The sequence below is a fragment of the Scyliorhinus torazame genome, chromosome 16, assembly GCF_047496885.1.
Source record: "Scyliorhinus torazame isolate Kashiwa2021f chromosome 16, sScyTor2.1, whole genome shotgun sequence".
Taxonomy (NCBI): Eukaryota; Metazoa; Chordata; class Chondrichthyes; order Carcharhiniformes; family Scyliorhinidae; genus Scyliorhinus; species Scyliorhinus torazame.
The window spans coordinates 191,817,892-191,834,199 of record NC_092722.1 but is presented as its reverse complement, the minus strand read 5'-3'; the positions used below and the strand labels follow the sequence as shown (position 1 = coordinate 191,834,199).

Below are 16,308 nucleotides of genomic sequence, written 5' to 3'. Positions count from 1 at the left end.
CAGAGGTCAGAGGGGCCGAAGTGGGACGATGACCGTTCAGCGGAATCCAGGGTCCACACCAAGGGACTGGTGGCCAGGGGCAACCTGGACTCCAAGTGCTCCGAGCAGATTGAAGAGTTTAACCGCAGCCTGCCCTCCCCGAGGTCAGAGGTCAGCCCAGCGGTCCTGCGGCATTTCTCAATCTCCGACTACAACACGGAGCAAGACGTGGCCAGGGGCGCCCCCCAGATCCCGGCCCGGTCAACCAGACCAGCCCCTCCCCGCCCTCGGACATTCGCCCGCTCCCCCCTGCCCCGGCCGGTCCCTGCGCCCCTCCAGGCCGGCCCCCCCTGCCCCCTCCACAAGCCGCCCTGCCCAGCAAGGGGGAGGCCTGCCCCCCCAGGTGCCCCCACCCCAGGCTGAGCGGGCCGCACCTGCCTCGGGAAGGGGGCAGGGACTGGGAGGGTGCGTCCCTCCCCCGGGGCCCATCGCCCGGCCTCTTGCGCTCTCGGATCCAGGAGCTGGAGTGGGACTTGGAGATGCATCATCGGACACGGGACTCCCTGAAGGCGATGCTGGAGAGACCACTGGAGGAGCAGCTCCAGTGTGAGGCGCTGGAAAACCTGGAATTTTGCTGCTACAGCATCAGGTCTATGGAAAAGGAACTGCAGACGGTGAAAGGTAGGTCCAGGCGCACACCACCACACTGACCATCCAGCCCGTTCAATCAGAGAGAACATTCTAGATCACAACACACACTGGACTTCGAAAACGTTCCCTCATTTTGCCTCTCTCTCTCTCGTTAATCATCTTGAATCCGCCTCCCCGGGTTACCGACCTTGCTGCCATTATGAAGTTTCTCTTAATTATGAAACTCTTTGTGACTTTTGAGCACTTGTCAGATGTTAACCTGCTCGGCTCGAAGGAGGACAATCCGAGCTTCCCCCATCTCCCATGGCAACTGAGAGCCCATCGCTGCCGTATCCCCGGAATATCCTCCTCCCTCATCCCCACTGTGCTTATCGCGCTTTCCCACGAACCTGTCGACACTATTCGCCTCCGCCACTCCCTGCCACAGCCGGTGTCACGTTCTCACTGAAGGAAAGCAGATTGCTGCGGGTGCTGGAAAAGCTCAGCGGGTCCAGCAGCGTCTGGAGGGAGAGGAAAGAGCGAACGTTTCCAGTCCAGATGACCCTTTGGGCTTTGACAAGGGCTCAACCAGACGTTCGCTCTTTTCTCTCCTTACAGATGCTGCCGGACCTGCTGAGCTTTTCCAGCATTTTCTCTCTGGCTTCACATTCTCACTGCTCTGTGAGCAGAGAGGCTTCTCCTGAACTCCTATTTCTCTCTCTCTTTCCCTCTCTGCCTGTCTTTGTCTCATTCCTGGGAATTCACGTCGCTCTAGCACGCTCTCTCTCTCTTTCTCTCTCTCTGTCTCTCACTCCCCCTCTGTCTCTGTCTCTCTCCCTCTGTGTGTGTGTGCCTCTCTGTCTCACTCTGTCTGTCTCCATCCACCTCCCTGCCATTCGCTCCGTCTCCACCTCCCACTGCTACCTTCGCAGCCCCCACCTGCCTTCCCCATCCTTCCGTCTCCCTCTCCCTCCCTCTCCCTCTCCCTCCGTCTCCCTCTCCCTCCGTCTCCCTCTCCTTCCGTCTCCCTCTCCCTCCGTCTCCCTCTCCCTCCGTCTCCCTCTCCCTCCGTCTCCCTCCGTCTCCCTCTCCCTCCGTCTCCCTCTCCCTCCGTCTCCCTCTCCCTCTGTCTCCCTCTCCCTCCGTCTCCCTCTCCCTCCGTCTCCCTCTCCCTCCGTCTCCCTCTCCTTCCGTCTCCCCCTCCCTCCGTCTCCTCTCCCTCCGTCTCCACTCCCTCCGTTTCCTCTCCCTCCGTTTCCTCTCCCTCTGTCTCCCTCTCCCTCTGTCTCACCCTCCCTCCACATCCTCCCTCCCCTCCCCCTCCCCTCCCCACCCCCTACCCCTCCCCTACCCCTCCCCCTCCCCCCCCTCTCCCTCCGGCTCCCCACTGCCTCTGTCACCCGCCCCCCAGTCTGTCTGTCTGCCCCCCCCCCCAGTCTGTCTGTCTGTCTGCCCCCCCAGTCTGTCTGTCTGTCTGCCCCCCCCCAGTCTGTCTGTCTGTCTGCCCCCCCCAGTCTGTCTGTCTGCCGCCCCCCAGTCTGTCTGTCTGCCCCCCCACTTCTGTCTGTCTGCCCCCCCCACTTCTCCCCCTCTGCCCCCCCCCCACTTCTCCCTCCCTGCCCCCCCCACTTCCCCCTCTCTGCCCCCCCACTTCCCCCTCTCTGCCCCCCCCACTTCCCCCTCTCTGTCCCCCCCCACTTCCCCCTCCCTGCCCCCCCACTTCCCCCTCCCTGCCCCCCCACTTCCCCCCTCCCTGCCCCCCCACTTCCCCCTCCCTGCCCCCCCACTTCCACCTCCCTGCCCCCCCACTTCCCCCTCTCTGCCCCCCCACTTCCCCCTCTCTGCCCCCCCACTTCCCCCTCTCTGCCCCCCCACTTCCCCCTCTCTGCCCCCCCACTTCCCCCTCTCTGCCCCCCCACTTCCCCCTCTCTGCCCCCCCACTTCCCCCTCTCTGCCCCCCACTTCCCCCTCTCTGCCCCCCACTTCCCCCTCTCTGCCCCCCCACTTCCCCCTCTCTGCCCCCCCACTTCCCCCTCTCTGCCCCCCACTTCCCCCTCTCTGCCCCCCACTTCCCCCTCTCTGCCCCCCACTTCCCCCTCTCTGCCCCCCCACTTCCCCCTCTCTGCCCCCCCACTTCCCCCTCTCTGCCCCCCCACTTCCCCCTCTCTGCCCCCCCACTTCCCCCTCTCTGCCCCCCCACTTCCCCCCTCTCTGCCCCCCCCACTTCCCCCTCTCTGCCCCCCCACTTCCCCCCCACTTCCCCCTCTCTGCCCCCTCTCTGCCCCCCACTTCCCCCTCTCTGCCCCCCCACTTCCCCCTCTCTGCCCCCCCACTTCCCCCTCTCTGCCCCCCCACTTCCCCTCTCTGCCCCCCCACTTCCCCCTCTCTGCCCCCCCACTTCCCCCTCTCTGCCCCCCCACTTCCCCCTCTCTGCCCCCCCCACTTCCCCCTCTCTGCCCCCCCACTTCCCCCTCTCTGCCCCCCCACTTCCCCTCTCTGCCCCCCCACTTCCCCCCTCTCTGCCCCCCCACTTCCCCCTCTCTGCCCCCCCCACTTCCCCCTCTCTGCCCCCCCACTTCCCCCTCTCTGCCCCCCCACTTCCCCCTCTCTGCCCCCCCACTTCCCCCTCTCTGCCCCCCCACTTCCCCCAATCTGCCCCCCCACTTCCCCCTCTCTGCCCCCCCCACTTCCCCCTCTCTGCCCCCCCACTTCCCCTCTCTGCCCCCCCCACTTCCCCCTCTCTGCCCCCCACTTCCCCCTCTCTGCCCCCCCACTTCCCCCTCTCTGCCCCCCCACTTCCCCCTCTCTGCCCCCCCACTTCCCCCTCTCTGCCCCCTCTCTGCCCCCCCACTTCCCCCTCTCTGCCCCCCCCCCACTTCCCCCTCTCTGCCCCCCCCCACTTCCCCCTCTCTGCCCCCCCCCACTTCCCCCTCTCTGCCCCCCCCACTTCCCCCTCTCTGCCCCCCCCACTTCCCCCTCTCTGCCCCCCCCCACTTCCCCCTCTCTGCCCCCCCACGTCCCCCTCTCTGCCCCCCCCACTTCCCCCTCTCTGCCCCCCCACTTCCCCCTCTCTGCCCCCCCACATCCCCCTCTCTGCCCCCCCCACTTCCCCCCTCTCTGCCCCCCACTTCCCCCTCTCTGCCCCCCCACTTCCCCCTCTCTGCCCCCCCACTACCCCCTCTCTGCCCCCCACTTCCCCCTCTCTGCCCCCCCACTTCCCCCTCTCTGCCCCCCACTTCCCCCTCTCTGCCACCCCACTTCCCCCTCTCTGCCCCCCACTTCCCCCTCTCTGCCCCCCCACTTCCCCCTCTCTGCCCCCCCACTTCCCCCTCTCTGCCCCCCCCACTTCCCCCTCCCTGCCCCCCCCCACTTCCCCCCCTCTGCCCCCCCACTTCCCCCCTCTGCCCCCCCACTTCTCTCTCTCTGCCCCCCACGTCTCTCTCTCTGCCCCCCACTTCTCCCTCTCTGCCCCCCCACTTCTCCCCCTCTGCCCCCCCACTTCTCCCTCTCTGCCCCCCCCCCACTTCTCCCCTCTCTGCCCCCCCCCCCCCACTTCTCCCTCTCTGCCCCCCCACTTCTCCCTCTCTGCCCCCCCACTTCTCCCTCTCTGCCCCCCACTTCTCCCCCTCTGCCCCCCAATTCTCCCTCTCTGCACCCCCACTTCTCCCCCTCTGCCCCCCCACTTCTCCCCCTCTGCCCCCCCACTTCTCCCCCTCTGCCCCCCCACTTCTCCCCCTCTGCCCCCCCACTTCTCCCCCTCTGCCCCCCCACTTCTCCCCCTCTGCCCCCCCACTTCTCCCCCTCTGCCCCCCCACTTCTCCCCCTCTGCCCCCCCACTTCTCCCCCTCTGCCCCCCCACTTCTCCCCCTCTGCCCCCCCACTTCTCCCCCTCTGCCCCCCCACTTCTCCCCCTCTGCCCCCCCACTTCTCCCCCTCTGCCCCCCTACTTCTCCCCCTCTGCCCCCCCACTTCTCCCCCTCTGCCCCCCTACTTCTCCCCCTCTGCCCCCCCACTTCTCCCCCTTTGCCCCCCCCACTTCTCCCCCTCTGTCCCCCACTTCTCCCCCTCTGCCCCCCCACTTCTCCCCCTCTGCCCCCCCACTTCTCCCCCTCTGCCCCCCCACTTCTCCCCCTCTGCCCCCCCACGTCTCCCCCTCTGCCCCCCCACGTCTCCCACTCTGCCCCCCACGTCTCCCCCTCTGCCTCCCCACTTCTCCCCCTCTGCCCCCCACTTCTCCCCCCCCCCCACTCTCCCCCTCTGCCCCCCCACGTCTCCCCCTCTGCCCCCCCACGTCTCCCACTCTGCCCCCCACGTCTCCCCCTCTGCCTCCCCACTTCTCCCCCTCTGCCCCCCCCACTTCTCCCCCTCTGCCCCCCCACATCTCCCCTCTGCCCCCCCACTTCTCCCCCACTGCCCCCCCACTCTCCCCCTCTGCCCCCCCACTTCTCCCCCTCTGCCCCCCCCACTTCTCCCTCTCTGCCCCCCACTTCTCCCTCTCTGCCCCCCCACTTCTCCCTCTCTGCCCCCCACTTCTCCCTCTCTGCCCCCCCACTTCTCCCTCTCTGCCCCCCCACTTCTCCCTCTCTGCCCCCCCACTTCTCCCCCTCTGCCCCCCCACTTCTCCCCCTCTGCCCCCCCCCCACTTCTCCCCCTCTGCCCCCCCCCACTTCTCCCCCTCTGCCCCCCCCACTTCTCCCCCTCTGCCCCCCCCACTTCTCCCCCTCTGCCCCCCCCACTTCTCCCCCTCTGCCCCCCCACTTCTCCCCCTCTGCCCCCCCCACTTCTCCCTCTCTGCCCCCCCCCACTTCTCCCTCTCTGCCACTTCTCCCTCTCTGCCCCCCCCCACGTCTCCCCCTCTGCCCCCCCACTTCTCCCTCTCTGCCCCCCCACTTCTCCCTCTCTGCCCCGCCACTTCTCCCTCTCTGCCCCCCCACTTCTCCCTCTCTGCCCCCCCACTTCTCCCCCTCTGCCCCCCCACTTCTCCCCCTCTGCCCCCCCCCCACTTCTCCCCCTCTGCCCCCCCCCACTTCTCCCCCTCTGCCCCCCCCACTTCTCCCCCTCTGCCCCCCCCACTTCTCCCCCTCTGCCCCCCCCACTTCTCCCCCTCTGCCCCCCCCACTTCTCCCCCTCTGCCCCCCCACTTCTCCCCCTCTGCCCCCCCCACTTCTCCCTCTCTGCCCCCCCCCACTTCTCCCTCTCTGCCACTTCTCCCTCTCTGCCCCCCCCACGTCTCCCCCTCTGCCCCGCCACTTCTCCCTCTCTGCCCCCCCACTTCTCCCCCTCTGCCCCCACCACTTCTCCCTCTCTGCCCCCACCACTTCTCCCTCTCTGCCCCCCCACTTCTCCCTCTCTGCCCCCCCCACTTCTCCCTCTCTGCCCCCCCCACTTCTCCCTCTCTGCCCCCCCCACTTCTCCCTCTCTGCCCCCCCACGTCTCCCTATCTGCCCCCCCACGTCTCCCTATCTGCCCCCCCACGTCTCCCTATCTGCCCCCCCCACGTCTCCCTATCTGCCACCCCCCCCACGTCTCCCTCTCTGCCCCCCCCCACGTCTCCCTCTCTGCCCCCCCCCACGTCTCCCTCTCTGCCCCCCCCCACGTCTCCCTCTCTGCCCCCCCCACGTCTCCCTCTCTGCCCCCCCCCCCCCCCCGCCCCACACGTCTCCCTCTCTGCCTCACTCTCCCTCTTTCTCTCTGCCTCTCAATCTTCCTCTCTCTCTCTCTCTCTCCCTCCCTCCCTCCCTTTCTCTCTCGCGCATTAAGCTTGTTTGGGTCGTGTATTAAGAAAAGCTGATTAATGGTTTACTCAGTCCAGGGGCCAACCAGCCAATCAGGGCAGGGTGAGAGTTCCCAGGAGTTGATGGGTGGGGGAGGGGGGGAGAGAGAGGGGGGGTGGGGGAGGGGAGAGGGGCTGGGTGAAGGAGGGGAGAGGCGGTGGGAAGGGGTTATGTGCAGTGGGAGGGGGTGGGTGAAGGGGGAGGGGGTGGGTGAAGGGGGAGGGGGTGGGTGAAGGGGGAGGGGGTGGGTGAAGGGGGAGGGGTTAGGTGAAGGGGAGGGGGTGGTTTCTCTGGGATTGTGGTTGGAGCAGTCGCTGATTCGCTGCCACCTGGGGAAGTGGATGACTTGCTGGGCAGGGAGCGTCTTGGCTCCAGTACTTGTAACACCTGTTTGTTTCCTTGAGCCCTGCCCTCTGCATTCTGCTGCTTGAGCTGCTCACTGCCGGGGTTTACTCTCCCTGCTGCCTGCTTTGAGGGCAATGCTGGGCACTGGGGGTTGGTGAGGAGTGGGCAGTGTGGCATTGGCACCGTTGTCGGGGAATTGTCTGTGGGACTATGAAAGGTAACGTGCTCCTGGTCAGTTTCTCCCATATCCGGCTCACAGGATGGAGGATTGGGAATATCAGGATTACCGCAGAACTCCTCGAGAAGGGGCGAATGTCTCCCTGACCAGGAACAGTTTATATCGGAGGACTGCTCCCAGCAGCTACCGGCATTCCCAGTTGTTACTGAAGAGGCGACAGAGTGGAGGTAATTCTGTCTCTTTCAGTCTGTCTCTTTCTTTCCCACCCTCTTGGGTTGTTTCTCTCTCTCTCTCTCTCTCTTTCTCCCTCTCGGTTTCTCACTTTCTCTCTCTCTCTACCCTGGCATTGTCCCTGGGACTATCGGGTGACAGTCCCTGGCACCAGCTCGGTTACTCAAAGCTTCTTAAATCTCCCAGTTAAAGATTTGACTTTCTAAATTTTAACTGGCTCTCCGAGCACACCCCGCCCCCCCAAACTTTCAAAATAGACTTCAGTTTGAAAACTGCTGCGCTTGCCAAACCTGCCCCCCCCCCCCCCCCCCCCCCCCCCCCCCCAAGCCCCCAGTGCTCACACTGGATCCCCGCCAAGCAACATTTAACTTTTAAAACCAAAAAAAAAAAACGCTGGAAAACCTCAGCAGGTCTGGCACAGCATCTGTCGGGAGAGAGAAGAGCGAACGTTTGGAGTTGAACTTCTAAAGTTCTCATTCCTGTTTTCAAATCCATCCATGGGCTTCGCGATCTCTGCCTCCCTCCCCTGCCACTACCTCCCTCCCCCTGCCACTGCCTCCCTCCCCCTAGCACTGCCTCCCTCCCCCTGCCACTGCCTCCCTCCCCCTGCCTTTGCCCCCCTCCCTCTGCCACTGCCTCCCTCCCCCTGCCACTGCCTCCCTCCCCCTAGCACTGCCTCCCTCCCTGTGCCACTGCCTCCCTCCCCCTGCCTCTGCCTCCCTCCCCCTGCCACTGCCTCCCTCCCCCTGCCACTGCCTCCCTCCCCCTGCCATTGCCTCCCTCCCGCTGCCACTGCCTCCCTCCCCCTGCCACCGCCTTCCTCCCCCTGCCACTGCCTCCCTCCCCCTGCCAGTGCCTCCCTCCCCCTGCCAGTGCCTCCCTCCCCCTGCCAGTGCCTCCCTCCCCCTGCCAGTGCCTCCCTCCCCCTGCCAGTGCCTCCCTCCCCCTGCCAGTGCCTCCCTCCCCCTGCCAGTGCCTCCCTCCCCCTGCCAGTGCCTCCCTCCCCCTGCCAGTGCCTCCCTCCCCCTGCCAGTGCCTCCCTCCCCCTGCCAGTGCCTCCCTCCCCCTGCCAGTGCCTCACTCCCCCTGCCAGTGCCTCACTCCCCCTGCCAGTGCCTCACTCCCCCTGCCAGTGCCTCACTCCCCCGGCCAGTGCCTCACTCCCCCGGCCAGTGCCTCACTCCCCCTGCCAGTGCCTCACTCCCCCTGCCAGTGCCTCACTCCCCCTGCCAGTGCCTCTCTCCCCCTGCCAGTGCCTCTCTCCCCCTGCCAGTGCCTCTCTCCCCCTGCCAGTGCCTCTCTCCCCCTGCCAGTGCCTCACTCCCCCTGCCAGTGCCTCACTCCCCCTGCCAGTGCCTCACTCCCCCTGCCAGTGCCTCACTCCCCCTGCCAGTGCCTCACTCCCCCTGCCAGTGCCTCACTCCCCCTGCCAGTGCCTCACTCCCCCTGCCAGTGCCTCACTCCCCCTGCCAGTGCCTCACTCCCCCTGCCAGTGCCTCACTCCCCCTGCCAGTGCCTCACTCCCCCTGCCAGTGCCTCACTCCCCCTGCCAGTGCCTCACTCCCCCTGCCAGTGCCTCCCTCACCCTGCCAGTGCCTCCCTCCCCCTGCCAGTGTCTCCCTCCCCCTGCCAGTGCCTCCCTCCCCCAGCCACTGCCTCCCTCCCTCTGCCATTGCCTCCCTCCCTCTGCCATTGCCTCCCGATCCCTGCCACTGCCTCCCTCCCTCTGCCACTGCCTCCCTCCCTCTGCCACTGCCTCCCTCCCTCTGCCACTGCCTCCCTCCCTCTGCCACTGCCTCCCTCCCTCTGCCACTGCCTCCCTCCCCCTGCCACAAGCCTCCCTCCCCCTGCCACTGCCTCCCACCCTCTGCCACTGCCTGCCACCCTCTGCCACTGCCTCCCTCCCTCTGCCACTGCCTCCCTCCCCCTGCCACTACCTCCCTCCCCTGCCACTACCTCCCTCCCCTGCCACTGCCTCCCTCCCCTGCCACTGCCTCCCTCCCCTGCCACTGCCTCCCTCCCCCTGCCACTGCCTCCCTCCCCTGCCACTGCCTCCCTCCCCTGCCACTGCCTCCCTCCCCCTGCCACTGCCTCCCTCCCCCTGCCACTGCCTCCCTCCCCCTGCGACTGCCTCCCTCCCCCTGCCACTGCCTCCCTCCCCCGCCACTGCCTCCCTCCCCCCTCCACTGCCTCCCGATCCCTGCCACTGCCTCCCTATCCCTGCCACTGCCTCCCTATCCCTGCCACTGCCTCCCTATCCCTGCCACTGCCTCCCTATCCCTGCCACTGCCTCCCTCCCCTTGCCACTGCCTCCCTATCCCCTGCCACTGCCTCCCTATCCCTGCCACTGCCTCCCTATCCCTGCCACTGCCTCCCTATCCCTGCCACTGCCTCCCTATCCCTGCCACTGCCTCCCTATCCCTGCCACTGCCTCCCTATCCCTGCCACTGCCTCCCTATCCCTGCCACTGCCTCCCTATCCCTGCCACTGCCTCCCTATCCCTGCCACTGCCTCCCTGCCACTGCCTCCCTCCCCCTGCCACTGCCTCCCTCCCCCTGCCACTGCCTCCCTCCCCCTGCCACTGCCTCCCTCCCCTCCCACTGCCTCCCTCCCCCTGCCACTGCCTCCCTCCCCCTGCCACTGCCTCCCTCCCCCTGCCACTGCCTCCCTCCCCCTGCCACTGCCTCCCTCCCCCTGCCACTGCCTCCCTCCCCCTGCCACTGCCTCCCTCCCCCTGCCACTGCCTCCCTCCCCCTGCCACTGCCTCCCTCCCCCTGCCACTGCCTCCCTCCCCCTGCCACTGCCTCCCTCCCCCGCCACTGCCTCCCTCCCCCTCCCACTGCCTCCCGATCCCTGCCACTGCCTCCCTATCCCTGCCACTGCCTCCCTATCCCTGCCACTGCCTCCCTATCCCTGCCACTGCCTCCCTATCCCTGCCACTGCCTCCCTCCCCTTGCCACTGCCTCCCTATCCCTGCCACTGCCTCCTATCCCTGCCACTGCCTCCCTATCCCTGCCACTGCCTCCCTATCCCTGCCACTGCCTCCCTATCCCTGCCACTGCCTCCCTATCCCTGCCACTGCCTCCCTATCCCTGCCACTGCCTCCCTATCCCTGCCACTGCCTCCCTATCCCTGCCACTGCCTCCCTATCCCTGCCACTGCCTCCCTGCCACTGCCTCCCTCCCCCTGCCACTGCCTCCCTCCCCCTGCCACTGCCTCCCTCCCCCTGCCACTGCCTCCCTCCCCTCCCACTGCCTCCCTCCCCCTGCCACTGCCTCCCTCCCCCTGCCACTGCCTCCCTCCCCCTGCCACTGCCTCCCTCCCCCTGCCACTGCCTCCCTCCCCCTGCCACTGCCTCCCTCCCCCTGCCACTGCCTCCCTCCCCCTGCCACTGCCTCCCTCCCCCTGCCACTGCCTCCCTCCCCCTGCACTGCCTCCCTCCCCCTGCCACTGCCTCCCGATCACTGCCACGGCCTCCCTCCCCCTGCCACGGCCTCCCTCCCCCTGCCACTGCCTCCCTCCCCCTGCCACCTGCCTCCCTCCCCCTGCCACTGCCTCCCTCCCCCTGCCACTGCCTCCCGATCACTGCCACGGCCTCCCTCCCCCTGCCACGGCCTCCCTCCCCCTGCCACTGCCTCCCTCCCCCTGCCACGGCCTCCCTCCCCCTGCCACTGCCTCCCTCCCCCTGCCACTGCCTCCCTCCCCCTGCCACTGCCTCCCTCCCCCTGCCACTGCCTCCCTCCCCCTGCCACTGCCTCCCTCCCCCTGCCACTGCCTCCCTCCCCTGCCACTGCCTCCCTCCCCCTGCCACTGCCTCCCTCCCCCTGCCACTGCCTCCCTCCCCCTGCCACTGCCTCCCTCCCCCTGCCACTGCCTCCCTCCCCCTGCCACTGCCTCTCTCCCCCTGCCACTGCCTCCCTCCCCCTGCCACTGCCTCCCTCCCCCTGCCACTGCCTCCCTCCCCCTGCCACTGCCTCCCTCCCCCTGCCACTGCCTCCCTCCCCCTGCCACTGCCTCCCTCCCCCTGCCACTGCCTCCCTCCCCCTGCCACTGCCTCCCTCCCCCTGCCACTGCCTCCCTCCCCCTGCCACTGCCTCCCTCCCCCTGCCACTGCCTCCCTCCCCCTGCCACTGCCTCCCTCCCCCTGCCAGTGCCTCACTCCCCCTGCCAGTGCCTCACTCCCCCTGCCAGTGCCTCACTCCCCCTGCCAGTGCCTCACTCCCCCTGCCAGTGCCTCACTCCCCCTGCCAGTGCCTCACTCCCCCTGCCAGTGCCTCACTCCCCCTGCCAGTGCCCTCACTCCCCCTGCCAGTGCCTCACTCCCCCTGCCAGTGCCTCACTCCCCCTGCCAGTGCCTCACTCCCCCTGCCAGTGCCTCCCTCACCCTGCCAGTGCCTCACTCCCCCTGCCAGTGCCTCACTCCCCCTGCCAGTGCCTCCCTCCCCCAGCCACTGCCTCCCTCCCTCTGCCATTGCCTCCCTCCCTCTGCCATTGCCTCCCGATCCCTGCCACTGCCTCCCTCCCTCTGCCACTGCCTCCCTCCCTCTGCCACTGCCTCCCTCCCTCTGCCACTGCCTCCCTCCCTCTGCCATTGCCTCCCGATCCCTGCCACTGCCTCCCTCCCTCTGCCACTGCCTCCCTCCCTCTGCCACTGCCTCCCTCCCTCTGCCACTGCCTCCCTCCCTCTGCCACTGCCTCCCTCCCTCTGCCACTGCCTCCCTCCCTCTGCCACTGCCTCCCTCCCCCCTGCCACTGCCTCCCTCCCCCTGCCACTGCCTCCCACCCTCTGCCACTGCCTGCCACCCTCTGCCACTGCCTCCCTCCCTCTGCCACTGCCTCCCTCCCCCTGCCACTACCTCCCTCCCCTGCCACTACCTCCCTCCCCTGCCACTGCCTCCCTCCCCTGCCACTGCCTCCCTCCCCTGCCACTGCCTCCCTCCCCCTGCCACTGCCTCCCTCCCCTGCCACTGCCTCCCTCCCCCTGCCACTGCCTCCCTCCCCTGCCACTGCCTCCCTCCCCTGCCACTGCCTCCCTCCCCCTGCCACTGCCTCCCTCCCCCTGCCACTGCCTCCCTCCCCCTGCCACTGCCTCCCTCCCCCTGCCACTGCCTCCCTCCCCCCGCCACTGCCTCCCTCCCCCTGCCACTGCCTCCCTCCCCCTGCCACTGCCTCCCTCCCCCTCCCACTGCCTCCCTCCCCCTCCCACTGCCTCCCGATCCCTGCCACTGCCTCCCTATCCCTGCCCACTGCCTCCCTATCCCTGCCACTGCCTCCCTATCCCTGCCACTGCCTCCCTATCCCTGCCACTGCCTCCCTATCCCTGCCACTGCCTCCCTCCCCTTGCCACTGCCTCCCTCCCCCTGCCAATGCCTCCCTATCCCTGCCACTGCCTCCCTATCCCTGCCACTGCCTCCCTATCCCTGCCACTGCCTCCCTATCCCTGCCACTGCCTCCCTATCCCTGCCACTGCCTCCCTATCCCTGCCACTGCCTCCCTATCCCTGCCACTGCCTCCCTGCCACTGCCTCCCTCCCCCTGCCACTGCCTCCCTCCCCCTGCCACTGCCTCCCTCCCCCTGCCACTGCCTCCCTCCCTCTGCCACTGCCTCCCTCCCCTCCCACTGCCTCCCTCCCCCTGCCACTGCCTCCCTCCCCCTGCCACTGCCTCCCTCCCCCTGCCACTGCCTCCCTCCCCCTGCCACTGCCTCCCTCCCCCTGCCACTGCCTCCCTCCCCCTGCCACTGCCTCCCTCCCCCTGCCACTGCCTCCCTCCCCCTGCCACTGCCTCCCTCCCCCTGCCACTGCCTCCCTCCCCCTGCCACTGCCTCCCTCCCCCTGCCACTGCCTCCCTCCCCCTGCCACTGCCTCCCTCCCCCTGCCACTGCCTCCCTCCCCCTGCCACTGCCTCCCTCCCCCTGCCACTGCCTCCCTCCCCCTGCCACTGCCTCCCTCCCCCTGCCACTGCCTCCCTCCCCCTGCCACTGCCTCCCTCCCCCTGCCACTGCCTCCCGATCACTGCCACGGCCTCCCTCCCCCTGCCACGGCCTCCCTCCCCCTGCCATTGCCTCCCTCCCCCTGCCACGGCCTCCCTCCCCCTGCCACTGCCTCCCTCCCCCTGCCACTGCCTCCCTCCCCCTGCCACTGCCTCCCTCCCCCTGCCACTGCCTCCCTCCCCCTGCCACTGCCTCCCTCCCCTGCCACTGCCTCCCTCCCCCTGCCACTGCCTCCCTCCCCCTGCCACTGCCTCCCCTCCCCCTGCCACTGCCTCCCTCCCCCTGCCACTGCCTCCCTCCCCCTGCCACTGCCTCCCTCCCCCTGCCACTGCCTCTCTCCCCCTGCCACTGCCTCCCTCCCCCTGCCACTGCCTCCCTCCCCCTGCCACTGCCTCCCTCCCCCTGCCACTGCCTCCCTCCCCCTGCCACTGCCTCCCTCCCCCTGCCACTGCCTCCCTCCCCCTGCCACTGCCTCCCTCCCCCTGCCACTGCCTCCCTCCCCCTGCCACTGCCTCCCTCCCCCTGCCACTGCCTCCCTCCCCCCTGCCACTGCCTCCCTCCCCCTGCCACTGCCTCCCTCCCCCTGCCACTGCCTCCCTCCCCCTGCCACTGCCTCCCTCCCCCTGCCACTGCCTCCCTCCCCCTGCCACTGCCTCCCTCCCCCTGCCACTGCCTCCCTCCCCCTGCCACTGCCTCCCTCCCCCCTGCCACTGCCTCCCTCCCCCTGCCACTGCCTCCCTCCCCCTGCCACTGCCTCCCTCCCCCTGCCACTGCCTCCCTCCCCCTGCCACTGCCTCCCTCCCCCTGCCACTGCCTCCCTCCCCCTGCCACTGCCTCCCTCCCCCTGCCACTGCCTCCCTCCCCCTGCCACTGCCTCCCTCCCCCCTGCCACTGCCTCCCTCCCCCTGCCACTGCCTCCCTCCCCCTGCCACTGCCTCCCTCCCCCTGCCACTGCCTCCCTCCCCCTGCCACTGCCTCCCGATCCCTGCCACTGCCTCCCGATCCCTGCCACTGCCTCCCGATCCCTGCCACTGCCTCCCGATCCCTGCCACTGCCTCCCGATCCCTGCCACTGCCTCCCGATCCCTGCCACTGCCTCCCGATCCCTGCCACTGCCTCCCGATCCCTGCCACTGCCTCCCGATCCCTGCCACTGCCTCCCGATCCCTGCCACTGCCTCCCGATCCCTGCCACTGCCTCCCGATCCCTGCCACTGCCTCCCGATCCCTGCCACTGCCTCCCGATCCCTGCCACTGCCTCCCGATCCCTGCCACTGCCTCCCGATCCCTGCCACTGCCTCCCGATCCCTGCCACTGCCTCCCGATCCCTGCCACTGCCTCCCGATCCCTGCCACTGCCTCCCGATCCCTGCCACTGCCTCCCGATCCCTGCCACTGCCTCCCGATCCCTGCCACTGCCTCCCGATCCCTGCCACTGCCTCCCGATCCCTGCCACTGCCTCCCGATCCCTGCCACTGCCTCCCTCCCCCTGCCACTGCCTCCCTCCCCCTGCCACTGCCTCCCTCCCCCTGCCACTGCCTCCCTCCCCCTGCCACTGCCTCCCTCCCCCTGCCACTGCCTCCCTCCCCCTGCCACTGCCTCCCTCCCCCTGCCACTGCCTCCCTCCCCCTGCCACTGCCTCCCTCCCCCTGCCACTGCCTCCCTCCCCCTGCCACCGCCTCCCTCCCCCTGCCACCGCCTCCCTCCCCCTGCCACCGCCTCCCTCCCCCTGCCGCCGCCTCCCTCCCCCTGCCGCCGCCTCCCTCCCCCTGCCGCCGCCTCCCTCCCCCTGCCGCCGCCTCCCTCCCCCTGCCGCCGCCTCCCGATCCCTGCCGCCGCCTCCCGATCCCTGCCGCCGCCTCCCGATCCCTGCCGCCGCCTCCCGATCCCTGCCACCGCCTCCCGATCCCTGCCACCGCCTCCCGATCCCTGCCACCGCCTCCCGATCCCTGCCACCGCCTCCCGATCCCTGCCACCGCCTCCCGATCCCTGCCACCGCCTCCCGATCCCTGCCACCGCCTCCCGATCCCTGCCACCGCCTCCCGATCCCTGCCACCGCCTCCCGATCCCTGCCACCGCCTCCCGATCCCTGCCACCGCCTCCCGATCCCTGCCACCGCCTCCCGATCCCTGCCACCGCCTCCCGATCCCTGCCACCGCCTCCCGATCCCTGCCACCGCCTCCCGATCCCTGCCACCGCCTCCCGATCCCTGCCACCGCCTCCCGATCCCTGCCACCGCCTCCCGATCCCTGCCACCGCCTCCCGATCCCTGCCACCGCCTCCCGATCCCTGCCACCGCCTCCCGATCCCTGCCACCGCCTCCCGATCCCTGCCACCGCCTCCCGAACCCTGCCACTGCCTCCCGATCCCTGCCACTGCCTCCCGATCCCTGCCACTGCCTCCCGATCCCTACCACTGCCTCCCTGCCACTGCCTCCCTATCCCTGCCACTGCCTCCCTATCCCTGCCACTGCCTCCCTATCCCTGCCACTGCCTCCCTATCCCTGCCTCCCTATCCCTGCCACTGCCTCCCTATCCCTGCCACTGCCTCCCTATCCCTGCCACTGCCTCCCTATCCCTGCCACTGCCTCCCTATCCCTGCCACTGCCTCCCTATCCCTGCCACTGCCTCCCTATCCCTGCCACTGCCTCCCTACCCCTGCCACTGCCTCCCTACCCCTGCCACTGCCTCCCTACCCTGCCACTGCCTCCCTATCCCTGCCACTGCCTCCCTATCCCTGCCACTGCCTCCCTCCCCCTGCCACTGCCTCCCTCCCCCTGCCACTTCCTCCCTATCCCTGCCACTGCCTCCCTATCCCTGCCACTGCCTCCCGATCCCTGCCACTGCCTCCCGATCCCTGCCACTGCCTCCCGATCCCTGCCACTGCCTCCCGATCCCTGCCACTGCCTCCCGATCCCTGCCACTGCCTCCCGATCCCTGCCACTGCCTCCCGATCCCTGCCACTGCCTCCCGATCCCTGCCACTGCCTCCCGATCCCTGCCACTGCCTCCCGATCCCTGCCACTGCCTCCCGATCCCTGCCACTGCCTCCCGATCCCTGCCACTGCCTCCCGATCCCTGCCACTGCCTCCCGATCCCTGCCACTGCCTCCCGATCCCTGCCACTGCCTCCCGATCCCTGCCACTGCCTCCCGATCCCTGCCACTGCCTCCCTGCCACTGCCTCC

General features: G+C 69.5%; 1 protein-coding gene across 1 annotated transcript in view; it reads left to right on the top strand.

Annotated features, from left to right (window-relative positions):
• Positions 1-358: 358 nt before the first annotated feature.
• Positions 359-16,308, top strand: part of LOC140393343 (dynamin-binding protein-like) — a 64,681-nt gene continuing 48,731 nt past the window's right edge. Inside the window, exon 1 of the mRNA XM_072479700.1 lies at positions 359-660. Within this exon, the coding sequence (XP_072335801.1) occupies positions 519-660 (142 nt within the window). The 5' untranslated portion in view covers positions 359-518. The remainder of the gene's footprint in view (positions 661-16,308) is intronic.